This window comes from Erithacus rubecula, assembly GCF_903797595.1.
Source record: "Erithacus rubecula genome assembly, chromosome: 27".
NCBI classification, from domain to species: Eukaryota; Metazoa; Chordata; class Aves; order Passeriformes; family Muscicapidae; genus Erithacus; species Erithacus rubecula.
In genome coordinates this window covers 4,110,338-4,137,993 of record NC_136679.1, presented here as the reverse complement: position 1 = coordinate 4,137,993, position 27,656 = coordinate 4,110,338, and the positions used below count along the sequence as shown (strand labels likewise).

Below are 27,656 nucleotides of genomic sequence, written 5' to 3'. Positions count from 1 at the left end.
TTCAACCTAAACAATTCTGTGCTCCTGTGATTTGCAGGTAACACAAGAATTTAGGAAGAATGTGAGCTGCAAACCCTGCAAAGCTACAATGATTCCCCAGTTCAGGCATGGATTAAGGTCTGACTGTTCTGACAAAATAAACAGGTGCAAGGGTTTGGTTTGGGTTTTTCATTTTCTGGCATTTTCTTCTTGTCTCTCAAATAACTGCACTTGGCTCATCAAGAGCTTTGTCATCATCTCACAAAGGAAAAATGGAATTTTTAGGAGGGGCAATCTGGGAGTTCAAGTTATGCAGATGAACATTAGAGAAAGCAAAAAAGGGATCTGTACTGGGGAAACAAAGTGTAAGGAGGGCAAAAAAAGCCTCAAAAGGCAAGTACAACAAAGCAGAGAAAGGAGAAAGGAAAATAGAATAAAATAAATAGACTATAATGAATGGGATAAAATACATAGAATATAATACATGGGATAAAAAATAGAATAATGTAAATATAATGTAATGAATAAAATAAAATAAAATAAAATAAAATAAAATAAAATAAAATAAAATAAAATAAAATAAAATAAAATAAAATTAAATTAAATTAAATTAAGCAAGAAATGTGAAAGGATGATGAGTACAGAGAGAATACAGAGAACTTTCTCTGTCAATTCAAAGCTCCTTTGAGCCATGCAGGGATTTGCAGAGGGAAGCCCCATTCCCCTACAAGTGAGAGGCACCCATAAAGCATTTTATTGAAATGGAATTCTCATTCCCTTGTTTAGGGAAAAAGCTCCTGTGTGCCCCAGAAGCTGTGAGCAGGAATCCAGCTGGAGATTCCTGGCCCCTGCCAGGGATCCTCAGGCTGCTCCCTGCTTTGCTGCAGCACTCTCAAGGTGCTATTTCCAAGGAAGCTGCCCAGCAGCTCTGGATGCCTCACACACCCCAGCAGAGCCCAGCCCAGCCCCCAGTGTGGCTGTGCCCTGTTTCCAGGCTGAGACTCCATCCAAGGTCCAGGCCCTGGGATTTTGTTGGTTTGTTACCCCAGGAGCTGAAGGGCAGCAGCTGCTGACCCTGGAACCCTGGGCAGGGCCCTCCTGCTACCATTTTCAGCAGCACAGGTGGAGATTATTCCCTGTTCAGGCTATTTTGGGGTTATGAAATGCTTTCCAAACAAGTTCCACCTCATGCACAGGCATTAACAGCTGCCTGCCTTTATAGTGTCCCTTAAAATTAATTTGCATGTTTAAATACCCTCCTGTGAGCACAATAGCACCACAGGGACTGCTGCCATCAAGGTTTTAAATGTGCAGTGAGTGTGAAAGATGAACAAGTCACAGTGTTGGATTTGAAAAGGCAATTTAAACATTAATTATTCAACAGAACCCTGTTAGGAGTCCAAGAGCCCTTCAAAATCTTCCCATTTCACCCCTCCCCACAAGACTCTGTGAGTGAATAAATGCAGCACAAAAGAAGTAATTTCAGAGAAGGTGCTTATCTCAGTATTTACCAACACTAATATTGGCCCTGCTTGAAGAGCAGGAGAAAATCCTCAGCTTCTGTAGAACATCTTTATTATGTTCAGCACTGCAGGGGAGATGTGGCTGCAAGAGCCTTTCTGCTGCTTGGGTGCCTTTAATTGCTCTCAGCCATTACCTGTTCAGTCTGAATTCAGGTAAGAACAAAAATGTCACTGTGTATTGGCACTCTGAGGCAATGCCACAGTGCTGGCAGATGAAAAATCCATACAGAGAATCCCTAAAGCAGCATCTCCACATGGAGAAACCAGCAGGGCTGACAGGGAAGCTGTTGTTTGTCAGGTTGTGCAGAGAATGACAAATTCCTCACCCAGAGCCATGGGATGGTTTGGCTGGAAGGGACCTCAGGGATCACCCAGTGCCACCCCTGCCATGGCAGGGACACCTCCCACTGTCCCAGCTGCTCCAGCCCTGTCCAGCCTGGCCTGGGACACTGCCAGGGATCCAGGGGCAGCCACAGCTGTGCCAGCCCTGCCCACCCTCACTGTAAGAAAATCCTTCCTTCCACCAAAGCCAGATCAGAGCTGGTTCAGTTGCCAGCCCTGCCCCTGTCCCAGTGCAGAGCTGGCACTGTGCAGGCACAGCAGCAACTCCAGCCATGCCAGGCAAACCTGGCTCTGGGAGATGGGCAGAGATTTCCCTGGCTGAAAACAAGTTTGTGTCTGTGGCAGCATCAGCTGACTGTCTCAGTGAGATCTCCATGGAAACACCAGCCCTGAGGATGCTGCTGTGTTGGCAGGGCACTTGTGAGAGCTGACAGGGAGAGCACAGGGAGCAGGCAGAGCATTCCAGCCCAGTTCACCTCTGCATGGCAGGGATGATTCCTCTTCCCAGAGAACACCCACCCAAAAGTAGGACAGGGCTGCCCCATGGATACACATCACTGCTGATGTCATTATTGTCCATTTGCTCCTCAAAAAACCTCCAGAGCATTTCAAACAACTGCTCTTTCCCCAAAAAGGAAGCAATTTCTGTATCACTGATCAGCTCCTTTCACTTCCTCCCTCACATGGTGGAAGGGCTTCCATGAAAGGAGGGATCAGGCACAGAAAAATGGCAAGAGTGTGCAAGGCAGCTCAGGAGCAGAAAGACAACACAAATATAAACATTAGGTAACAAATATATCTACAACAAGGAACAAACAACTGCTTCATAGGATTGACTGCCAGAGTTAAATCTGAGAAATCCTGGCAAGAGAAATACAAATGGAGTGGTTTCAAACTCGAAGAAAGTAGGATTAGATTGGGTATCAGGAAAAAATTCTTCCCTGTGACAGCAGCAGTGGCTGCCCCTGGATCCCTGGGAGTCCCCAAGGCTGGAAGTGGCACTGAATGGGCTTCAAGATCTCTTCCAATCCAAATTCAATTCCACTATTCCATGAAATATTTTGTGTTCTGTGTATAAATCAAAGACAGCCCAAAGTCTCCTCCTCTCCCCTGCCTGCAGCTCAGAGGGCTCTGGATCCATCAGCAGCATCAGTGCCCAGCCAGCCCTGGAGCAGCCCAGCAGGGCAGGGCAGGGCTGGGCATCTTCCCCAGGACAGAGCTGGAATTTTACACCACAGAATCCAGCAAAGCTTGTTTTAATCCAATTTCCATCCTGGAAATCCATCCTTGACAAGCTGTATGGGTCAGCAGAGTATCTCCTGGACCCATCCCTCCTGTGCAAAGCAGTCCAGGAGCCCTGGAATCCCAAGGACTCCTGCTCAGGTCAAAGGAACTGTCTGAACAAGAATCCCTGTGGCTGGTTACTGGAAGGAGTAACTGCAGATCTACCAATAAAACTGATTTATAGCTGCAGAAATGTGATACATGACCAACACTGAGCCAACACAGAGCCAAAATACAGCCAAAATAGCCAACACAGTACCAGCACAGAGCCTGCCCTAGGGCTCTCTGCAGGAAGGGATGCTCTATTTTATACACACTTTCATTGGTGAAAAAGCAACAATTACTGACATTTCTTAGAAATATTCCATGAGTAAAGTGAAATTGTACCTGACTTGCTCACCTCTAATTTTTAAGGTATTAAGGATTTCAGAGGCAAATGTTCAGGTGACAACAACTGCTGTGGTCATGTGGTGCTGTAAATGTACAGTCTGCACCTTTACATCCATCAGGCATACAGGTAAAACATTGTTCTACACCTGTGATAAACACAGATTTATCTCTCCTCAGTCCTGCAGTCAGTGAATTTCAGTGACTGGACACTCTGGTTAAGGTAAGGGTGGAGAAATCAATAGTGAGAAACCTGATAGACAAAATCCCACCTTGTCCATGTTATCAAGAAACACCTGGAAATCAGGTGTGGAAAACCCCTCTGCTAATAGGCTGTGAGAGTGTGGGTGTCTGAGCTCTGCTGGGAGGCTGGGGGTGTTTGTAGCCCAGTTTTCACCAGGCTGGAGGGGTTTGCACCCCAGTTTTCACCAGGCTGGAGGTGTTTGCACCCTGCTTTTCATGGGCACACAGCCCCTGGCACACAGCAGGATGTGCTGCCAGCTCCCTGAGCATGGAGACACCAGTGCTGGGACAGAACAGCAGTCAGGAAAAGCTCCTGCAGCTGCTCAGGGCAGCTTCCTTTCAAAACAAGAGGCACTGCCATGGAGACACTGGCTGCTGCAGCCAGGATTCCTCCATGGATGTGCTGTGCTGGGTGCCCAGCTGAGGCTGATGCCCAGCAAGGAGGGCAGCAGGAGACTCTAAACCCAACATTATGGATGCAGCCAGAGCTAATCAATCCTTCCACATCTGCAGATGAGATTTCACCCTCACCCTAATCCCATCCCTGCCCTCCCAGCAATACAGAAATGCCAGGTTTGTCATTTGTCCAAATGCAAACACCCCAAGAAATCAGTGCAGGGCATTTCCAGCAGCCAGGCTGGCTCTGGAGGCTGGAGATAACCAGAGCACTGTCACCTCGGGCTGAGGGAGATGAGCAGGAGCTGAATCCCTGCTCCAGGATGCTGGGGAGCAAAGCTGAGGAGCTGCCCACCCCCCTCCACCCCTGATAATCCACAGCCTGGCAGCTCCATCCTGCTGCCCCCAAGGCCAGACCTCACCATAATTCTGAGTTTAGCCTTGGTAAGATTTACATTAAACATGAACAAATATAAGAAAATAAAAATAAATAAATTCAAGCACGACCTGAAGGACCAAACAAACCCTCAGAGAATGGGAATAGTGCCATAAGCTGCTGTGAAATGCTAACACCTTCCAGGGCCAGGATCCTGCACACAGCAAAGAAAACTGAAACAGGGAGGGAGCAGAGAAGTGAAAGTGGCAGTTTGGGGTTTAGCTTTTATTTTATGCACCAAAATTAAAAGCTAATATGATCATAGAATCACAGAACCATGGAATATCCTGAGTTGGAAGGGACCCACCAGGATCATCCAGCCCAGCTCCTGGCCCTGCCCAGGACACCCCAACACTCCCACCCTGATGTTTTGCTGTTGCAGTAACTGCATTAAAGCTGTCATAAAGACATTAAGAATATCAGAAACTGCAACCCAAGGACTTTTTTCCATTTTATGGATATGAAAATGGAGCTACAGAGTAAAGAAACTGCCCTGGAAGAGCCCCAGATGAGGATCTCCAGAGCTGTACTCACATTGTAGAGGGGGATGGTCTTCATCACCTTGTACTGCCTCATGGGGTCCATCTTGTACAGGTGTCTGTCAGTGATGAAAATGGCCCTGTCCTCCACCTTGTTAAAGCGATTCACCTGCACAGAAACACCTTGTCAGGAAAAGAGACTGTGCACTGCTAAGTGCCAAAACCACAAAAATGCCCCAGCTTACACAATAGTACCCCAAACTCATACAAAAATACCCCAAAGTCACAAAACATACACCCTAAACTAACAAATAGCCACAACTCACACAAAATTACCCCAAACCCACACAGCTCCTAAATAGGTTTTCTTCTCAGATCTTGCACCAGTGAAAAGGGAACATGGTGCCTATAATCCCATTTTACAAACAGAGAAGCAACACTCCCAGTCATGCAGCAGAGCTGTGGCACCCTGGGGAGTTCCAGGGCTTCACTCAAACCAAGGGCAGATGTTTCCCCCAGGCACTGTCCCAAGCCCAGGCTGTGTCCCCACACCATCCACGAGCCTTTGGCACCTTTGGTCCCACAGGGAATCCCAGCCCTGCAGGGCCAGGCTGCACCAGGGGCTGCCACAGTCCACACCTGAGCTTTGGGCCATCCTTGTTCTGCTTCTGTCCCTCTCCAGCTCTCCTGGAGCCCCTTTGGCCCTGGCAGGGGCTCTGAGCTCTCCCTGCAGCTTCTCCTCTCCCTGGAACCCCTCTGGAACCCAGGCTGTTGGATGCCCCTCAGCACTACACACTCACCAGGCAGGATGCAAAGTTTTGTTGGAAGTGCATATCAGAAAGTAGGACAGAAAGTAGAAATTGTTTCTCACTGAGGCAAAACCAGAGCCATCAATGCATCACAGGCAGAGAGATATTTATTAATCAACTGAGAAGGGGAGACAAGGGCAAGACATGACGAGAAGGATGAACATAAATAGGATTTTCCAGGGTGAAATCAGGAGAAAATGGGAGAACTTAAATATCCTCAGTCAGGAGGCAGCAGAGTGACAAAGTTCAGAGCAGATAAAGGCAAAAAATGCAAATTGGGGAGCTCTGTGACAGCTTTACATTAACTGCACTGGCTCAGAAAAAACAACTGAGGATGATTTCAGACAGCTCTGGAGACATCTTGGCACAAATACATGAGGCAGCTCAGAAAAAGCAGGATGTTGGCTTAGACAAGGAATAACATGGAATAATGTCCTGGGAGCCACGGGCTCACCTGGAAGGAGACTCCAGTGGTTCAGAGAAGGTGAAGAACATGATTGAGGGCCTGGGACGTCTCACAGGAAGAGATGCTGAGTAACCAGGATTATTTTAGGAAGCAGATGAATGGGAGAAAAAAGCCTAAAGGCTAGGGAACAGGGAATGGCCCTGAGAAAGTAGGTTAGAAGTGCCTGGTGCTGGAGCCCAGCAGCACCCAGGGGAGCTCTGGGCTCTCCATGCTCCAGGTCCTGGCAGCTGAACCAAAGTCCAGTCCCTGGGGCTGGCTCTGCCCCTCAGAGCCCAGATCAATGCTGGGGACATTGATTTACTGGGTTTGTTTGAAGAGTCTGACTGAGCAGTCCCTGTGCACTGCCATGACCCTGCCTGGCTGCTGCCCATGCCCACCCTGGTGACAAAGGAGCAGATTTCTGTGCTGTGACACCAGAGCCACCCAGGCAGGAGGGAAGCAGAGATGGGGAGCAGACTCAGCTTTCCTGGAATCAGAAAGGCTGGAAAAGCCCTCTGGGATCACTGAGTCCAGCTGTTCCTGCAGCACTGCTACTGACCCCTGTCCCCAAGTGCCACATGGCTTTGAAGCCCCTCCAGGGATGGGACCCTCACCCCTGCCCTGAGCAGCTGTGCCAATGCCTGACCACTCTTTCTGTGAAGAAATTTTCCCTACTATCTACCCTGAGCCTGCCCTGCCCAGCCTGGGGCTGTTCCCTCTCCTCCTGTCCCTGTTCCCAGAGCCCAACCCCCCCTCCCTGCCCCTCCTGTCAGGGAGTTGTGCAGAGCCACAAGGTTCCCCCTGAGCCTCCTTTGCTCCTGGCTGAGCCCCCCCCAACTCCCTCAGCCCCTCCTGGGGCTCCAGCCCCTTCCCAGCTCCATTCCCTGCCCTGGGCAGGCTCCAGCCCCTCAGTGTCCTTATCCTGAGGTGCCCAGAACTGGCCCCAGGGCTGGAGGTGCCCCAGCAGTGCCAGCCCAGGGGACAGTCACTGCCCTGGTCCTGCTGCCACACTATTGCTGATCCAAGTGAGGTGTCCCTGGCCTCTGGCACACCTGGACTCACCTTCAGCCACTGCTGACCAGCACCCCAAAGGTGTATTCCAAGCCAATGGAATATTGTGAGAGTTCTATAGGCATGTTTTAAATTCCACTTCTTTCTCATGGCTCCCTCCTGGTTTTAGAATTAAAAATTCAGCTAAAGAAATGTACCAAATGAGAGACCCAGCAGCTCATCTCACCTGAGGAGCAAATTCTCATGTCCTTCCAACTCTTTTCAAGCAAAGGAGGCTTCAGGTGCCTCATGCACCTACAGTACCTTTATGTAAATAATACCTGCTGTAGCTTAAAGTAAAACCAGTTCCACTGGGGAGCAGGCACAGAAGGGACTCACACAGCAGTTCAAATATCACTGCTGGGCTTGTAGGAGTAAGGACAGGCCTTCTGTTCTCAGCTCAGCTCACTCTCCCCCTGAGAACAGCCCTTCCCAGCATTGTGTTCTCTGCACCTTCTGGGCATTCTGTATTTTTATCTTGTTGATCCAAATGAGAATCAGTCCTGATTTAGCTTCCTGACAAGCTCGTGGGAGAAATGAAGGTTTGGCCTAGAGCTGAAAAATCTTCAAGGAAGATTTTTTTCAGGTGTCTGTCAGACAGGTGCCTCTGGACACCACAGGCACCAGCCTTTGGAAGGGATGATCCTGTCAAGGGAGCCTGGTGCCACAAGTGACAAGGGAAAAGTGGGAAGAAAAGCCTTATTCTAAAGAAAATAGAGAGAGAGAGCTGTTTCCTAGGTGATCCAACAAAATCTGGAGGTTTGCATGAAATATGCATTTGGTTTCTCCTAAGGCAAAAATCTTGAAAATTTCCTTTGAAAATGTGAAGAGCACCACAATGCTCAGAAAAGATGGATTTTTCCATAGGCAGGAATGGCCTGTACCTACTGCAGGGAAGCAACCACACAGTCCATTCCCCTCCCCCAGCAAGGCTTCAAAGCCTCTTCACAGCCCTTCTGTGAAAACTGCTCCAAACACAGCCCCCCACTGTTATTCAGCTCAAGCTGTGGAAATTTGGGCCCCCACACAGGCAAAGAAAACTTTATCAGCAGCTCAAAATTTGAGGGCAGTTCCTGGAATAAATTTACTTCTTAGACTTAGAAACATGAAATTATTGAGGTTGGAAAAGCCCTCCCAGCCCACTGAGCCCAATGCCCACCCTGTCCCCAGCCCAGAGCACCAAGTGCCATATCCAGGGATTCCTGGGCACCTGCAGGGGTGGGGACTCCACAGCTTCCTGGGCAGCCCCTTCTCATGCCTGACCACCCTATCCATGAAGTTCTTCCTGATCTAGAATATTCTAGATTCTTCCTGAAGAATTCACTAGATCAGTGTCAGTCATCAGCTGACACCTGACATTGCTGTTGACAGTCAAGAACTGCTTCCCAGTGGTTTGGTGACTCAGTACCTGAAGGAAGCCACAAAGGAAGGCTGATGCTGCTTCAGAAATAAAACATTCAGCCCAGCTCATCAAAGTGCCCTTTAACACCTTCCCACTAACACCTTCCTACCTCAGGGAAGAGCAGGAGCAGCACAGTTTTTGCTCAAGAGTCTTCAAATAAGCTGAATCATGAAAACACCACGGATGAACTTGAGCAGGCTTTTTTTTTTGTGAACTGCTGCTTTGTTCAGGAGAATTATTTAAGGGAAGCAATGAAATCACCTGATAATTACATTTCTATAATTCACTCTTCAGGCCCCTGTTAAAGCTTCATGTGACCCAATTTTCAGCAGAGAACAAACAACCTGCAAACCCACAAGGAGCCAGGTTTAACATGAGAGATGTGACAAATCTGCCCTGAGCACGGGGCCAGGCTGCACGTGCCAGCACCAAGGCCACCCTGGGTTTGGTAGGATGGGGAAGTCAAGGCTAAAGAGAAGAAACCTGATGATTTATTTGCTAAAATTCAAAGGGAAGGATGCAGCAATGAGAAGAGATTCTCCCTGCTCCAGCACTGAGGGTCACTGAGGACTGCCCTTACTCTGGGATGAAGCAGGATGCCAAAACTTGTATTTCTGACAAGAGAAACACCTTCATTTTAAACAGTTTAGGGTGGGAATTGTTTCCTGTGAAGGGCAAAGGGAGGCTGAGGCTGTTCCCAGCTCGTGCTCCTGCAGCTGGAGCACAGAGTCACTCCTGTCCAACAGCTCTCACTCGGGCTTAGTCTGCACATCCAGTGTTTAAGCCAGAACAGATGACCTGAGGAAGTGCCTTGCTTGGAAAGGGAAATGCTAAATTCTCCAATGTCAAATCCTTGTCCTGTTAACCTTCAAATTTCAGCACTGTTTGTGTTCCCTGCTCTGTTCACATCAGGCTCACTTGGACAACTCCTGTCCATACAAGCAGGAAGACAAAGGATTCCCTCAGGGAGGGGCAACATCCCAGAGTGGGTTTGGATGGGATGGTTTGGGTTTGTGACATGGAGATGCTCTGGAGTCAGCAGGCTCACACATCCATGAGGATGGCACAGTGCTGCAGTCCTGTCCTCAGACCACCCAGTGCCACCCCTGCCTGGCAGGGACACCTCCCACTGTCCCAGGCTGCTCCAGGGACACTGCCAGGGATGGGTCTCCCTTGCTGAGGACTCCAAAGCCATGCCAGGAATCCCACCCTGAGCAGGGAACCAAGTCCCACCTCTCTGTGAGAAGAAAGCAGCCACAATTTAACCTTTCAAAAGTTAAAGGAAGTTACAAGATAATTTAAAACCCACAAGACTGCAAGTCTATAACCCTATAACCCTGCAATATTTGTGATTTCAGCTGAGCTGCCCTTTTAATGCACCCACACTCAGCTAAAGCTTTGCCACTGAAAGCCTTTCAGGCTCAGGAGAAATCCACTTCATTGTGGGTAGCACCTATTCCATTCCCATTCTGCTTCTCCTGCTGAAGTGCTGCCATCTCAGTGCAACAAACCCAAACAAACAACAGCTGGATTTTTCTAGCACAGTCACAGTACAGAGTCACAGGCTGTTGGAATGCTCAGGGATTCCTCCATACACCAAAACCAACAAGTGCTGCTCTGACACTTGTCTGAAGGCAGGAGCTCTGTCCTGAGTCAGGGAACAGGATAAAGTGTGGATCTGTGCTCCAGGAATCTGCTGTGCCCTGTGCCTGCACAGGAGATTGGTCTTGAGAGCTGAATCAGGAGTAAGAGGAACACAAGGACTTAAAGGCTGGAGAGAGGCATGACAGTAAACAAAACAAAACTCCCACACTGTGTTCAGCACACACAGATCCCCAGTACTCCCCTCACCATCATTCCATCTCCAGGCAAACCCACAATTCCCATCAGCACATCTCTTAACAACTGAATATTGTCTTTTCTACAGTTATTCCAGTTTAGCCAGAAACTGCAACTGGAATCAGTTCATTAAATGAGTTAGAGGAGGAATTATTTTGTTTTCAGCCTAACCTGTAAAAAAACAGAGGGAATTCTGCATTTCTCTGTCCCTCAGGGAGGTTCAGCCTAAGTGCTGCAAGCTTGGAAAGAGGAAGTTTGGATTCAGACTTGTCTGCTCCTCCTTTAATCCTGTGAACCCCATTCTCACAGAGAATGTGGTCACAGCAACACCAAACTCCACCGAAATATTTTTGCTTGGAAAGCAATTAGAGATTTCTATTTTTATAAACACAAATCACTGTTGAATAAACAACACAACTCACTACCACTTGCAAAGTTTCATTAGAAAGTGAGATTTTGTGCTGCAGAATGAATTGTGGAGGTCTGCAGAATCATAAGTAATAACTGTGCACATAGGGACAACTACAAATAAAAAGAATATACAGCTCCTTAAAAACACCTGAATATGCACAGCCCTGGCCTGCCACTAAAACTGAGTTTGTCTGTTGGCTTTTTAAAATTCAAAATATCCTTCTCTGACAGATATTTCAAACCAGCATCATTAAGAGCTACCCACAACAATTAAGTAAGTCTGTTTTTTTAATTAGTTCTTTAAACCTTCCAACCAAATTAACAAAAAACCCAGTGCTGCCACAAAAAATGTCAGACCCAAACCAGTTCTGCAGAATGAAATGATTTTATCATGAAATCATGGAATGGTTTGTGCTGAAGTGTTCTTAAAGACCACCAGTTCCAACACTCTGCATGGGCAGGGATTGTATTTTTCTGTATATTGTATATACAATATTGTATATTGTGTATATCTGTATATTGTATTAATTGTGCCTCTGACACGATGAGGCCCCAGCAGGCACCCAGCCTTGCTCCACCCAAAAATCCCTGCTGCAGCTCCTTGGAACTGCTGGGAAGTGCTGCCCAAGAGTGCCCAGGGTCAGCTCCTGGCTGCCCAAGTGTGCCCAGGTCAGCTCCTGGCTGCCCAAGAGTGCCCAGGTCAGCTCCTGGCTGCCCAAGTGTGCCAGGGTCAGTTCCTGGCTGCCCAAGAGTGCCCAGGTCAGCTCCTGGCTGCCCATGTTGCCCAGGTCAGCTCCTGGCTGCCCAAGAGTGCCCAGGTCAGCTCCTGGCTGCCCCTGTTGCCCAGGTCAGCTCCTGGCTGCCCCTGTTGCCCAGGGTCAGCTCCTGGCTGCCCAAGTGTGCCCAGGTCAGCTCCTGACTGCCCAAGAGTGCCCAGGTCAGCTCCTGGCTGCCCCTGTTGCCCAGGGTCAGCTCCTGGCTGCCCAAGAGTGCCCAGGTCAGCTCCTGGCTCCCTGCCCCCCAGCCCCGTTACCTTGCGCACGTGGCAGGAGAAGAGGATGCTCATGTACTTGTCCTTGCGCTTCAGCTCGTTGGCCACAGGGGTGAAGGAGCCCGAGCCCTGGGGGCTCTCTGCTTTCTGCAAGAACAGAGACAGCCTCAGCACCCTCCTTGGGCTGAAGGAAGAGGGGCTGGCAGTGGCAATGCTGGGACACAGCTCCCTCCCCCCTTCTGTGCTTTGGGAAACCAAACCTTGACACACCAAAATGCTCCAAGGAAAGCTGGAATAAAGGGAAGCAATCAAACATGCTTAGAGAGAATTTCTTTGTTCCCATTCAGTCTCTGCTGTTTTCCATCCTATCCAGCATTTTAGTCTCCCAGTGAAGTCTGGCTCTGCCATTTGCAGAGGAAATTCCCAAGTACTTCTCCTCCCAAGAAACCAACGCCCATTTTGCCAAATTTGCCCCTTTCAGCAGGCTGAGCCCAGGGCCCCTCACTCACCAGTGCAATGTAGTTGCCCCTCCAGGCTCTCTGGAGGCCAATGTCAGCCCTGTGGCCCTTCAGCAGCTCCATGGCAGCGACCTTGGCCCGCAGCTGGGGCAGCGCCTCGGGGGGCACGCTCCGGATGAGCTCGGCTGCTCTCCACCTGCACAAAGCAAGGCTTGCCTCAGCCCCACAGCCTGGGACTGCTGCTGCCAGAGCAGCACCACAGGGACACCCTCAGAGTCCTGCCTGGGCACCCTAAAGCTGCAAAGGCCAGCTGATGCTTGAGTCACATCTCACCTCCAACCCTGACAGGTCTGGATGCCACACTCCCTATCCCACACCCAGGAGTCACCAGTGGTGGTGTTTGCAATAAAGTGTTTGCAAGCTCATTTTTGGGCTCCTTTACAGCACCATTCTCCTCTAACAGCTGAATTTGGCCCCCCAGTTCCAACTGCACCATGGAACAGGTCAGGGCAGCCCATCCATTGCTCCACACCCCAGCCTCCAGCAGCAGTACCAGAGCTCCAGGATTACTGCTATAAAAAGGCTTTTTAGCAGCTAAAATTCTGTAGTTCTGATAACTGCTAATTCTGAAAGCAGGACTCTCTCCACAGACAGGCTGTGGGTGGATGGATGTCTCTCCTGAAAGAGACAGCTGGAGAGAATAACAAAGCTGATCTAGAGCTGCTGGAACCACCCTTCAAGCTGGTGGCTGGACAGGAGCTCTCTGAAGGCCCCTCCAGCCAATATTTCTCTTGTTCAGCCACTTTCAGAAGCCATCACTTCTCCAACTGGAATTGTACCTACTTTGCCTACAGCTTCTCAGAGAAAAAAATCACCAGCCTTTAGATAGTGGGAGGTTTAATGAAGGTACAAACACCTGTTCTGCACACAGAACATGGGTGACAAGGGGAACATTGCTCATTTTACTGCAGAAAAACACTGGCTTACTACAAAAAAGTCTTGAGGAAATTGAGAATTTTTTTTTTTTCATCCTCCCCCTTATCCAAGAGCAGCTGCTCTTTGTTTTCAAAACCAACCAGGAAGGCCAGGAAGGGACCAAGGAAGGAAACAATATTTATCACAATGGAATAACCTGGTCTGGTGCCCTTGCCCATAGCATGGGGTGGAACTGGAAGGGCTTTAAGATCCAAATCATCCTGAGATTCTGATTCAGCAATAAATCTTTGGATCAGAATTATCAGGATTATCAGAATTATTCAAGGGCCTGAAGCCAGCAACACCCAAATCCTGTCCTTTGGGCAGAGGTCCCTGGGACAGGCAGTGGGTGTTTTGTGCTGTTCTGTGCTGCCTGTGCTGTTCTGTGCTGTGCTGTCTGTGCTGTTCTGTGCTGTCTGTTCTGTGCTGTGCTGTCTGTTCTGTGCTGTCTGTGCTGTTCTGTGCTGTGCTGTTCTGTGCTGTGCTGTCTGTGCTGTTCTGTTCTGTGCTGTGCTGTCTGTGCTGTGCTGTCTGTGCTGTGCTGTCTGTGCTGTTCTGTTCTGTGCTGTGCTGTCTGTGCTGTGCTGTCTGTGCTGTGCTGTGCTGTCTGTGCTGTTCTGTGCTGTGCTGTTCTGTGCTGTGCTGTCTGTGCTGTGCTGTCTGTGCTGTGCTGTGCTGTCTGTGCTGTGCTGTTCTGTGCTGTGCTGTCTGTGCTGTGCTGTGCTGTGCTGTCTGTGCTGTTCTGTGCTGTGTTGTTCTATCCTGTTGTGTTCTGTTCTGTGCTGTGCTGTCTGTGCTGTTCTGTCTGTTCTGTTCTGTCTGTTCTGTCTTTTCTGTGCCGTGCCGTGCTGTCTGTTCTGTGCTGTGCTGTGCTGTTCTGTCTGTGCTGTTCTGTCTGTTCTGTTCTGTTCTGTGCTGTGCTGTCTGTGCTGTTCTGTCTGTTCTGTTCTGTTCTGTCTGTTCTGTGCCATGCCATGCTGTCTGTGCTGTGCTGTGCTGTTCTGTGCTGTGTTGTTCTGTGCTGTTCTGTTCTGTGCTGTGCTGTTCTATCCTGTTCTGTTCTGTGCTGTGCTGTTCTATCCTGTTCTGTTCTGTGCTGTGCTGTCTGTGCTGTTCTGTCTGTTCTGTTCTGTTCTGTTCTGTCTGTTCTGTGCCGTGCCGTGCTGTCTGTTCTGTTCTGTTCTGTTCTGTGCTGTTCTGTTCTGTGCTGTCTGTTCTGTTCTGTGCTGTCTGTGCTGTTCTGTCTGTTCTGTTCTGTTCTGTTCTGTGCCGTGCTGTTCTGTTGTGTGCTGTTTCGTACCTGTGGTAGATGTCCTGCAGAGCCTCCTGGAAGCGGTGCAGCACCCTGGGCGGGCTGGGCCAGGCGATGCAGCGGCCGCGGTCGGGCAGCAGCCGCACGTCGCGGAAGCGCCGCAGCAGCTCGCGCAGGTATGCGCGCACCTTGTGGCGCCGGTAGTGCCGCACGATGGTCAGAGCCGCGCGCGTGCGCCGGTAGCGCAGCCGGGCCAGCGTGCCCCTCCACACCTGGGGACACACAGCACGGGGCTCAGGGTGACTGCAGGATGGACCCAAACCATGGATTCTGTCTCCCTCTGCTGAAACAGCTGGGGCAGTGATCCTTATCTCTGAGGATATCTCCTGTTAATGGGCCAGCAGTTAAAGCCAGCTGGGGCAGTCATCTCTTCCTTTCCACAGCCCATCCTCCCTCCAGGAGATATCTCCTGTTAATGGGTCAGGTGTTAAAAACCAGCTGGGGCAGTCATCTCTTCCTTTCCCACAGCCCATCCTCCCTCTAGGAGATATCTCCTGTTAATGGGTCAGGTGTTAAAAACCAGCTGGGGCAGTCATCTCTTCCTTTCCACAGCCCATCCTCCCTCCAGGAGATATCTCCTGTTCATGGCCACTGAGTCCCAGGGCATGGCTGATAAAATTCCATCATCCCACTGGGAGATGCTCCAGCCAGGGCAGGAGTCAAGCCTTTCCCACACAGATAAAAACTGAGATTTTGGACACCAAGGCACCTTCTTTCCACTGGATTCCAGAGGAAAACCAGACCCTTCCACATCATCCCTGACCTTCAGAGGAAACTGCACCTTCTCCAGGAGCACTGCTTCAGCTGAACCACATCTGCCCCTGCAGGAGGATGCAGCCACCATTGAATGGGACTGCTGCCACCACCCTGACTGACTGACGGGTGTCAGCTTGGACTCTGACTCTGGCAGGGTTGGGATTGTTCTTTGTAATACTGCATTTCTATTTTAATTTTCCTAGTAAAGAACTGTTATTCCTATTCCCATATCTTTGCCTGAAAGCCCCTTAATTTCAAAATTACAATAATTTGGAGGGAGGGGTTTATATTTTCCATTTCAAGAGAGGCTCCTGCCTTTCTTAGTAGACACCTGTCTTTCAAACTAAGACACAGGCACACCAGGAGAATTGTTTTCTTTTCAGACTCTTCCTGTACTACACAGATTTATAATTTTATTTCAAGGGAATAGACTTCCCAGTGCCAATCAAATTCAGGCAGAATATGACTGAAAAACACTGTGTTTACGACTGAGATCCCCACGTGAGAAAGGCATGGACCTGTTGGAGCAAATCCAGAGAAGGCCACAGAAATGATTAATGGATGCTATGGCTTCCTTCTGCTCTAGAGGGCCAGGCTCCAGAGAGACCTTAGAGCTCCTTCCAGTGACTAAAAGGGCTCCAGGAGAGCTGGAGAGGGACTGGGGACAAGGGATGGAGGGACAGGACACAGGGAATGTCTCCCACTGCCAGAGGGCAGGGATGGGTGGGATATTGGGCAGAAATTGTTCCCTGGGAGGGCAGGGGGGCCCTGGCACAGGTGCTCAGAGCAGCTGGATCCCTGGCAGTGTCCCAGGCCAGGCTGGACAGGGCTGGGAGCAGCTGGGACAGTGGAAGGTGTCCCTGCCATGGTAGGGGTGGATCTGGATGAGCTTTAAAGTCCCTTCCAACCCAAACTATTCCAAGATTCTGTGCTAAGTGAGAACAATTATTGAGAAACAATTTTAACTCTGATTAAAAAGAGATTGTTCTGAAAATAGCTTGGGGAATATCTATTCTGGTCATGCATGGAAAAGCAACAAAATATGCAAACCAAGGATATCCCCCAAACTCCTGGGATGGGGCCCAGCTTCTCCAGTGTCACTGTGAGCTGTGTTTATACCTGGAGAGCACCCCAAGCAGAACACACAGCAGCTCCTGGGCTTCTCCTGGCACCCCCTGCCAGGGGACACTTTGGGAAATGCTGCTGGAAGTGCTGCTGGTTCCAGTGTTGATGTGGCTGTGACAGTGACAGTGCAGGGCACCAGATCCCAAGGAGAAGCCCCAGGCAGGAGGGAGGCAGGTGCTGCTTCCATCCTGTAGCCAGAGGAATGGACATTCCTGAGCACCTTCCTCAGGAATCCCTCCCACCTGAACTCACCCTCCAACACAACCCACCAAGCAGAAGACTGTACTTTTTTCCCTTGCAGAATTTAACTGGGAGGATAACGAGCCTCCTGCACCTGCCAAGAGCCTCCCTGCTCACCATGGTCCTGTCACAGACTTTATTTCCCTCTGAGAAAGATCCCACAGCACTGCTGGTGAACATCAAGCCTTCTATTTACAGAAGGATTAATTAATTACCCAAGGCAGTTTTCAACACGACAGTTGCTTTGTGAAGCTGATGTCAGAGGTTCTCCTGACAGCCTCACTGACAATCCTGCCTTGCAGCCAAGAAAAGCTCATGCAGCAACCAGTGCAGAGCTGTGAGGGGCTGCTCCTCTCTAGACATCCCAAGTTCAAAGAGAAACACAGAGATTTTGGGTCCTAAACTCTTCAAAAGCAAAGAACTCTCTCAGAGTTCTCTCTTCTCATTCTCCTTCAGCCTCACTTCCCTGTGGGGGATGTCTCTCATTCCCCACGGAGCTCTGGCAGAGCCTGGGCAGCTGCTTGAGCCCCCAGCACTTTTTGGAGCATCAAACTCATCAGTGGAGCCCATTTCTGCTCTCACACACCAGAACAGAGCCCAGATCCTGCACAATCCTGCCCACATAGAGTCACAGCATTATAGAATGATTTGGGTTGGGAAAGACCTGAAAGATCCTCCAGTGGCACCCCTGCCATGGCAGGGACAGCTCCCACTGTCCCAGGCTGCTCCCAGCCCTGTCCAGCCTGGCCTGGGACACTGCCAGGGATCCAGGGGCAGGAGCTGCTCTGGGCACCCTGTGCCAGCCCTGCCCACACTCCCAGGGAACAATTTCTGCTCAATATTTCCTCTATCCCTGCCATTCCCTGTGTCCTGTCCCTCCAGGCCTTGTCCCCAGTCCCCCTCCAGCTCTCCTGGAGCCCCTTTAGGTACTGGAAGGGGCTCTGAGCTCTCCCTGGAACCTCCCTTTCCCCAGGCTGAACTTCCCTGCTAGTGGAAGGTGTCCCTGTCCAGGGCAGGGGTGGGACTGGGTGCTGTTTGTCCCTTCCAACCCAAACCACTCTGGGACTCTGAGAACATCCCAGCACACCCAAGGTGACTGAAGGGAATGAGCTCTGCACCAGCCTCAGCCCCTGCCAGGATCTCCCAGGAAACAGAGAGAGAATGGAGAGCATTGCAGTGCCTCAGGGAAGAGCTGGGGAAGCCAGGCAGGACATGGGACAGTGAAGGGAAAGGTGAGAGCAGGAAGCACAAAAGCCACAGCAGAAACCAGAAGTGCTGCACTGAGGACACCAACCAAACCCAGGGAGCTGAGACTGACAAATCTTGTCCCTGTGTGCAGATAAAATAACAAACAACATGTTCCTTATTTATTCCCTGGGGCCACTAGACAGACAGAAGGCAGCAGCCCCTGCACACATGCTGTGCTCAGCAGTCACTGCCACCACACTCAGTTACTGCTGTGGTTTAGCTCAAGGCTCGAAGCTTCCTGGCTAAAGCAGACTTGCAGAAGGTCTGGATTTCACCCAAAGTGTCTAAGGCTGGATGAAAGCTGACACTTCCCTGTCTGAGGGCAGAGCAGGCTCTGAAACTCTGAATTTGACAGAATCACCAAAAACAGGATCCAAAAACTGAGCATCCAAAGACTACTGGGTAATTTTTTTTTTAAAGAAAAGCAAAGAAGATTTGGATTACTTGAGATAGTTAAGCACAGACTGAAGAGACATAAAATGTACCTCTAATGGATGTATGGAAAACAAACAAAACCAACTGGGCAAAACCCTACTGCCAACTTCTCATTTTTTAATTTAGTAAGAACAGAAATGGGAAACAAAAGGGCTGAAGTGAAACAGTCCTTGGGTGTTACAGGGGATCTCAAGAAAAGAACACACAGTAAATACATGTAAGCTGCTCAAGACTTTGCAGAGCTTCACTTCTGTCAGCTGTTCCCTGGCCCATCTGAGACACAGAACAAGGTCTTGATTTCACTTCCTTGGGCTGGAAGCAGACATGCTGTTGAGGGAAGTCTCTTGCTGTGGTTACTTTTCCCAGCAGTCTGACATCCCTGGAACAAAGGCTGGAACAGATTGCCCCAATGTTGTATCAGCTGCATCACTGCAGAAATTGGCTTCACAGCAAGAGGTGTCACAATTGTACAAACACTGGCCTCCCAAATCCAATTATCCAGCCCAGCCATGCCCCTGGCTACACACAGCAAACTATTAATGAAAAGAGTGTTCTCAAATCAAGCTGTCATAAGTGGAGAACCCCCTACCAGTGAGGACCTTCCACAGCACTGCAGCAGCACCTCAAAGGTGAGGAAACAGTCAAAGGGAAGGACATACTTCACCCAGGGAATGGGGGACAAATGCTTTTTATAATAACTGTTTTTCTTTTCCACTGCAGGGCTCATTGCAGCTCAAAGCAGCCCCTCAATAATGCTGAGCTGCCTGATGGTCCCATGGAGCCTTCCAGAAACACAGAATGGTCAATCCTGGGGACAAGAGGAGGTGTCAAAGCAGGAAACTCCCTGTTGGGCTGGTACTTAGTGTAGCTGTGAGCAGCAGGATATAGACCAGACAAACAAGGATTACAGAACCTTGGAATCAGAGGATGGTTTGGGTTGGAGGGACCTTAAAAATCATCCAGTTCCAACCCTCTGCCTTGGGCAACCCTCCACATCCCAGCTGCTCCCAGCCCTGTCCAACCTGGCCTGGGACACTTCTAGGGATCCAGGGGCAGCCACAGCTGCTCTGGGCACCCTGTGCCAGTGCATTTCCAGAACAAGCAGCTCCAGGATGCTGGAGTGTTCCTGCCAGCTCACACCTTCCTCAGGTTTGAAGGGTTCTACGCAATGCACCTTTTCAATTCTCACCCACCTCCAGTTCATAACTCAAGAACATTGAGCCCTGTAAAATGAAACTGAACACATCAGATTTCCAGAGGGACGTTTACATGGCCTGTAACAGATTCTCCTGTTGCAAAGGTACTGCTCTGTTGTGTGATGGGGGCCAAGGAGGGCCAAACCCCAACAGAAAGATTTGTGCATGCAGGGTTCTGTTCTCTCCTTTATGCCTCTGCACCCAAGGTAAGATCCAAGGGATTTTCATGCCCAGTTCCAAAGGGATGCAGCAGATACCCTGCTGAGACCTGACAGCCACAGGCACCTTATAATTCCCACTTCAATCCAGACACATGCAGCAAGTTGAGGGCTTCAGAACTTAGATTTAGAGAGTCCTTACAGCCAGACTAAACCAGCCTGGGATGGCAGAGTCCTGTGTTATCTCTCCCACAGACAAGAATAAATTCATACTTCCTTTTCCCCCTCCTGTGGTTTTCCCTGCTGGTTAACCTGATTTCCCATGGGAATGAGACTGAAGATCACCCTGTCCCCACCTGACCTCCTGAGATTGCCCTGACAGCTCACAAACCCTGAGCCAGCTCCCACCCAAGCTGACAGAGGAGCTGCAGCCTCCAAGAGGCAAAGTCCTTTATCTCTCAGGAAGAATCAGCCACAGAGCAGGAGGAGCCTGAAATCAGAGTGACATTGCTGGAACAGCTTCAGCTCCAGCTCCAGAGCCATCTGCCTCCCCAGATCCCAAATCCCACCCAGCACACACAGAGCCACTGACTGCCAGCCAAGCACTCCAGGCAGAGGAGCCCAGGAGGGTCTGGCAGCACTCCAGAGGGATGAGGAGGTGGAAATGTGTGGGGGGCACCAGGGAGGGAGTGGAGGATGCCATGGCTCCCAAAAATCCAGTTTGATGACAGTTTTCCAAGTGATCCCTGTGGAGCAGACTCCAAGGCACTGTGGCATTGATCAGAGCCCAGCCCAGGGACAGAGCAGGAGCAGAGGGACAGGACATGCAGTGGATTGTCCCTGGCAGGAGACAGGGCAGGGCAGGGCAGTAACCAGGGGCATGTGCAGATTCCTCAGTGTGAGCAGGCAGGGAAGGGCCCATGAGCAAACCACGGACACAAGAGCAGAGACATAATGATGATTGTGTTGAAAATGGAAAGAAAATGAGGGGTTTTGGCTTAAAAAAAAAACCCCAAAGAGCACCATAAAACAAACAACAAGCCAAACAACATTCCCCCATCCAGCCCCCACCCATGGTCTCTCCTCACCTCTTTCAATACCTTTGCCTTCTCTATGATTTGTCCTCCTAAAATTCAGGGGAGGAAAAATTAAGAGAGCAATTGAAATCAGGACTAAAGGGCTAAGAGAGGGATAGAGAGAAAGGAAAAGGTTGGAAAAACAAAGTCTGAACACAGTTCAAACTCCTGACCATTACAAAGAATATTTATTTCTACAGCTGCTCCCAGTGAGGAAGTTGCTTGCTGTTCTTTTCTCACTCTCCAGAGACCTCTACCAATTCCACAGCCTTTTAAATGGGATGTTTCATAGAAACACCAACCATGGAACCCCAAACCCCTGTTGGGAGGGACCTTGAAGCCCACCCAGTCCCACCTCTGCCATGGGCAGCCTCCACTATCCCAGGCTGTTCCCAGCCCCATCCAAGCCAGCCTGGACACACCCAGGGATGGGCAGCCACAGCTTTCCTCCAGTCCCTTCTGTTCCCTCAGCCAAGGACACCCCAGAGGTGGAAGTGACCCCTGGGGACATGAGCAGCTCCAGACCAAGGGATCTCCTCCTGCACAGCCTGGGTTCAGTGATCCCAGCAGAGTTCCTGGGCATGATCCCACTGCTCCAGTGCAGCAGCTGCTTTGGCAGCTTCTAAAACAGAGACTTGCACAAACAGCATTCAGCCAAGGCAAGAGACACATCCCAGTTAAGGGAAGCAGAGATTTTTTTTTCCTAAATAATGTTTAATTCATGTGTTTTTTGATGAAAATTTAATAAATTAAAATTCAGATGAATGGCAGGGGAGATCTGAACACACCTTTGGAACCAGTTTTAAAAACCTCACTGAACTTCCAACAGAGTTTCTAAGATTAAAGAAACCTCACAGATGACATCCATCACCTCAGCAGAACATAAATCAATCTATGCATTACAGCCTTGTCTGCAGGCTGCAGGCTGTTCCGTGCTCTGAATGTGCCATTAAAAAAATGAGAAAAAAAGGGAAGAAAGAAAGAAAGGAGAATTAACTGGGCCCTTCAGAGGAGAGGGAAAGGCAGCAGAGCAGCCAGGGTGGGCCCAGGATGCAGTGATTGCCTTGCCTGTACATCTCCCATGGAAAAAGGGATAATCTAGATTTGACCTAGATGCTGCAATCCCTGCCAGAGCAGAATCCCACACAGCTCCCAATCCAAACACATGAGAGAGAAAATGCCCAGGATTCAGCAAACAAACCCAGCTCTGCTAAATTAAACCCCAGAGTTGTATTTTGGAGCAGTTCTGCAAGGGAACAAACCTTGGAAAACTCCTCCATTCCAGCTGCACCACAAACACCTCCTCCCACCACACTCCTTGGGCCCAGCCTGGACTGCTCCATGATCAATATTCCATGGTTTGCCCTCCAGGCAGCCCAACTGGTGAGAATCAAACCAACCCCCAATTCAGGCAGGCACAAACTCCCTGCTCAGCTCTGAAGGCTCTCACAGGGCAGGGTTATTAAAGATTTATGTGCCAGGGCAGAGGAGCTGCACATGCAGCAGCCACTGGGCCTTGGAGAAATGTTCCCATCCTCAGTGATCCCAGCCCTGACTGCCCCAAAGGGTCCCCTCCTCACAGAGCAGGGGGTGTGGAGTGGTTCAGACCTCACTCACAGCCCCAGTTTATGATCTGCCTTTTCCTAGTTTGAGTAAATGCAGATCCCATAAAGGTTTGAGGCAAAGGCTTTAAATCAAAGGCTCCCTGTTCTCCCAGATCACCTCAGAGAACAGCCAGGGGGAAGAGCTGCTGCATTTGCTAAGAGCTGTTTTCTCTTTTCACATAAATCAGCTGAACTGTGTTCATTCTATTGCTTCACTTAATAGCAACAATATTCCACAGGCTGGTAAGAGAGAAGGGTCCCCCTCCAAGATTAATTAGCTGGCACTAACAAGAGTGTGTTCAATAATGAACATAAAAATCACCAAAGGAGCCATGCAGCAGCAGGTCTCAGCTGTGGGATGCAGTCACACCTCAGTTCCAGGTGCCTGCAGCTCCTGCAGCTCAGCCATGGCTGCAGCAAATCCCCCATGCTCTGGGACAGGGATGAGATTCCCAGCCCTGGGAAAGCTCCCAACCATCCCCCACATGGAGCTGCTGCTCCATGGGTGCCCTTTGTAGTGTCCCATGGGCCTGACAGGGCACCTTGCTAATCCTGGCTGCACCCTGCAGGATTTCCTGCCTCTGGCAGCACCAGGAATCCCAGAATCTTCTGGAGGAGTCCACAGGGATCATCCAACCCTGCACAGACAGCCCAGCAACTCCACCCTGTGCATCCCTGAGTCCAAATGCTCCTGGAGCTCTGGCAGCCTTGGGGCTGTGATCACTCCCCCTTCCAGGGAAGGAAAATGAGGTGGATTTTTTGCCTCAATGACCCAGGAATGGGGAGCAGCACAGGAGGAGCTGTGGGATCAGTCAGTGTTAGTGCAGGGGATGGAGCCAGCTCTTCCTCCTTCCCTCCACCTGGTCCTGGCAGCTCCCAGCCTCTGCTCCTCAGGAAGGAGCCACAGCTTCTCCTGCCACAGCTCCTCCCTGCCAGGGGAAGGAGAAGACAACTTGGTATCAACAGATTAAGGGAACTGCCAAAGCTCCAGTGTCAGGGAAGCAGAGAAGTTTCCAATCACCAGAACAAAACTGCTGCCATCAAAAGGAAGCAGGAACATTCTCTCATCCCTGAAAATTCAAGGGAGAGTTTTCCATGTTGAAGGTATTGAACTACAGGGCATTTCCTCACCTTCAGTGTTTAGTGCTGGTAAAGGCTGCAGGGACAAGCAGAAGCACAGAACAACCTCCAAATCTGGAGAAATTCAATTACCTGGACACTTGTCATGGGAAGAGAATACTGGGAAGGGATGTGAGAGATGTCTACAGACATGGAATCACAGGATGGTTTGGGTTAGAAGGGATGTGAAAGGCCACCCAGTGCCACCCCTGCCATGGCAGGGACACCTGTCACTGTCCCAGGCTGTTGCAAACATCCAGTGGGACTGAGGAAGTGCTCAGGAGAGCTGCTGCAGCCTGGCCCTGCTGCTCTCAAGGCACTGCCTGGTTGTCACTCTTGGAGACACAACCATGGTGTCCCTAGACCTTCCATGGACTGCAGCTGCACCAGCCTAAAACCTGCATGGACTGAGGGAAAAATCCTCACCCATTGAGGGAAAAATCCTACATTGATTTAGGGGAAAACCCTGTATCTATTGAGGGGAAAATCCTCTATTGAGGGGAAAAAGCCAAACCAAACATCTATTGAGGGAGAAAAATAAACCCTACATGTGTTGGGGAAAAAACCCTGCATCTATTGAGAGAGAAAACCAAACCCTACATCTCCTGAGTGAAAACACCCCTGAGTGAAGCAGTTGAGGATTCAGCTCCATCTCTGCTCTGGGGAGATCTTTTCCACAACAAGGCAAACACAGGGAAACCAACCACACCAAGACCTGGCATATGTTACAGACATCACTAAGACATGCTCTGCTGCTAGGGACAGCAGTTTGAGTTGTGGGGAAAAAGAAACAAAACCCCCAGAATCACAGAACAGCTGGGGTTGGAAGGGAGATCATGCAGTCCAACCCCCCCCCCCCCCCCCAGCACACTTCAGCAAACACAGATCAAGCACTGTACACTTATTTTGCTCTCAAAACCCCACAGTGAGCACAAGTGACAAACTCCCTCCCAGACACTGTGATTTATCTCTAAGTGTCCTGTTGGGAATGAAGATCCACACAGAAATGTTCTTGTTACAGGTCCTCCTCATGTGGCTCTGGTATTCTTGCTATCCCCTGGAATCCAGATTTTTCCCAAGTTCAGGTCACTGACCCCTAATTGTGCTTTTTGCCTTTTTTTACTCACTTCAAAGCAGGCTTAAAGACACCTTGAGGTGCAGCAGATCAGAACCTTTGAAAAGGTGGCAAGCTCAGGCACAACAAAAGCTCATTCCCTCATTCCCATGATAACAATGTGGAAGCAGCAGCAGCAATGGCTGAATCTGCTCTACCCAATTTGCCTGTGGTACACAGGATGAGCATGGAAAAAACTCCTCACCAACTGTGAAAGGCAGAGATAGAACTTGGAATGATTTACAAGATTGGTTTAACCAACTCATCAGAGCACAAATGTTCTCTTTGATGCTGGCAACAGGCTCAGGGAAGAGTTTGGAGTTTTCTTTGTGTGTTGTTTTTCTCCACCTGTATTGGAAATAATAAGCCAAGCTTTAAGGTGATTCCAAGAGCCATGAAGCTCCAGGTGCCCAAGCTGGGACACCAGACCCTGGAACAGGCTGTCTCCCTGCCCTCCATACTCTGCTGGACTGTATTTTACAGTGGTGCACTCACAGTATCCTCCCTGCTCCTCTCCTGCTCAGCAATAATGGATATTTACACTTGTTTAGGTTACAGGGTGCTTATACAGCATTTCCTGGAGCAGAAGGACATCAAGAAGGTATCCAGGTGTCTCCAGGCACCTGCTATTGAAAGGGCAGGATCCAGCTCTCCTGCTTTTCCCCCACAGACAAGTCCCCAGTTCTCACCAGCATGACCATTCCTCTGAAGGTGGCTGAGCTGTTGTGGGACTAAACTGACAGAAAATTCCCTCTTTTCTTTGGGATTTTGGTAAGAGGCAAAGCATTTTAAAAATGCTTTGGCATTTTCTGGGGTGGGCAGGGTGGATTTTTTTGCCTCAGTGCTTTCACTGGAAGCAGACAGGGATGCTCCTGGCCCAGGGAAGGGGAGCAGCACAGGAGGAGCTGTGGGATCAGTCAGTGTTAGTGCAGGGGATGGAGCCAGCTCTTCCTCCTTCCCTCCACCTGGTCCTGGCAGCTCCCAGCCTCTGCTCCTCAGGAAGGAGCCACAGCTTCTCCTGCCACAGCTCCTCCCTGCCAGAGCCTCTCCAGATCAAAGCCTGGGTCCAGAATCCATGTGTATTATAACCTGTTCCTGCTGATATGCAGCATGCACAAACTGCCTTGAGAAGGAAAAAGCCTGGAGTGCAGAGGCAAATCCACTGCATCCCTTTTATCTGGGTCACTGGCACAAGCTCCCAGTGCACTGCTCCTGCCTCCCATAACCTGACAGGAAACACCTCCCGTGTCCACGGAGGAGCTTCCCTGTGTCCCGAGCCGCCGGGGCCCGCGGGGCTGGAGCAGGAGGCGACACACGGAGCGGTGCCTGCAGTGATGACACACCCGCCGCGGCTCTGCGCTGCTCTCCCCGCGGCTGGAAAATGCTGCCATGGCGAGGGCAGCTCCCGAGCCTCGGCACAGCCCGTGGGGATCCACGGACACACGGGATGGACACGCACACACGGGATGGACACGGACACACGGGATAGACACGGACACACGGGATGGGCACGGACACACGGGATGGACACGGACACACGGGATGGGCACGGACACACGGGATGGACACGGACACACGGGATGGACATGGACACACGGGATGGACACGGACACACGGGATGGACATGGACACGCTGGGATGCCCAAGGACACCCCGGGATGGACACGGACACGCTGGGATGCCCGAGGACACCCCGGGATGGACATGGACACGCTGGGATGCCCGAGGACACCCCGGGATGGACACGGACACGCTGGGATGCCCGAGGACACCCTGGGGTGCCCAAGAACACTCTGCGATGCCCAAAGGACCCTCTGGGACGCCCGAGGACACCCCGGGATGCCCGAGAACACGCCAGGATGGACACAGACACCCCGGGATGCCCGAGGACACTCTGGGATGCCCAAGGACACTCTGGGATGCCCGAGGACACCCCGGGATGCCCGAGGACACTCTGGGATGCCCAAGGACACTCTGGGATGCTCACGGACACTCTGGGATGCCCAAGGACACCCCGGAATGCCCAAGAACACTCTGCGATGCCCGAGGACACTCTGCGATGCCCAAGGATACTCTGGGATGCCCAAGGACACTCTTGGATGCCCGAGGACACCCCGGGATGCCCAAGGACACTCTGGGATGCTCACGGACACTCTGCGATGCCCGAGGACACCCCGGGATGCTCGAGGACACCCCGGGATGCGCAGGACATGTCCCGGGCCGGCGCTGCCCCTCCCAGCCCCGGCTCCCCCGCTGCCGGGCTGTGTCCGGGAGGGGCCGCGCTGCACTCAAGGACATTCCTGCTGCCTCCGTGCCAGGCAGGAAGATTTCGGCAGCGATTTCCATGCGCAGCTGTGCCGGCCTGATAAAATGACACGGAAATAGTGCAGTAAATTATAGTGACAGGAGCCATCATCTGCACAGCCCGCACGTGCCGCCTGCCCGGGCTTTCTTCCCCGAACAAAGCTCTGCTCTGCACAGCTAATGAGCCTGCGGGAGCCTTTCCAAGGGCAGCAAAAGCAGCACAGCTTCATGGCAGATTTCTTTTTTTTTTTTTTTTTTTTTTATTTGCATGATTAACATTCGAGCTGCTCCATTTGCATTCAGGGTGACAATCACAGAGCTGGCAGGAGCACAGGTACAGCAAACAAACCCTAAAGCCCCACATGAAGCAACCTCAGCTGGGGCTTCTGAGTGACCTTTTGGTGTGACATCCCTGCTGCCATATGGGGTTTGTGACACTGGACACAGCTCTCACTTGCTGAATTCTCCTGGAGCCAGCAAGTTGCCACGGTTAAATCACATCACATCTGCTCACTGACTA

General features: G+C 50.6%; 1 protein-coding gene across 2 annotated transcripts in view; it reads right to left on the bottom strand.

Moving 5' to 3' along the window:
* MYO1D (myosin ID) overlaps positions 1-27,656 on the bottom strand; it is a 152,280-nt gene that overhangs the window by 54,915 nt on the left and 69,709 nt on the right. The window contains exons 17-20 of one of the 2 annotated variants that reach the window (XM_079327775.1): positions 14,750-14,973; positions 12,526-12,670; positions 12,059-12,163; positions 5,125-5,238 (exon numbers count right to left, since the gene is read on the bottom strand). In XM_079327775.1, the coding sequence (XP_079183901.1) occupies positions 5,125-5,238; positions 12,059-12,163; positions 12,526-12,670; positions 14,750-14,973 (588 nt within the window). The remainder of the gene's footprint in view (positions 1-5,124; positions 5,239-12,058; positions 12,164-12,525; positions 12,671-14,749; positions 14,974-27,656) is intronic. The other variant, XM_079327776.1, reaches the window with a different exon arrangement.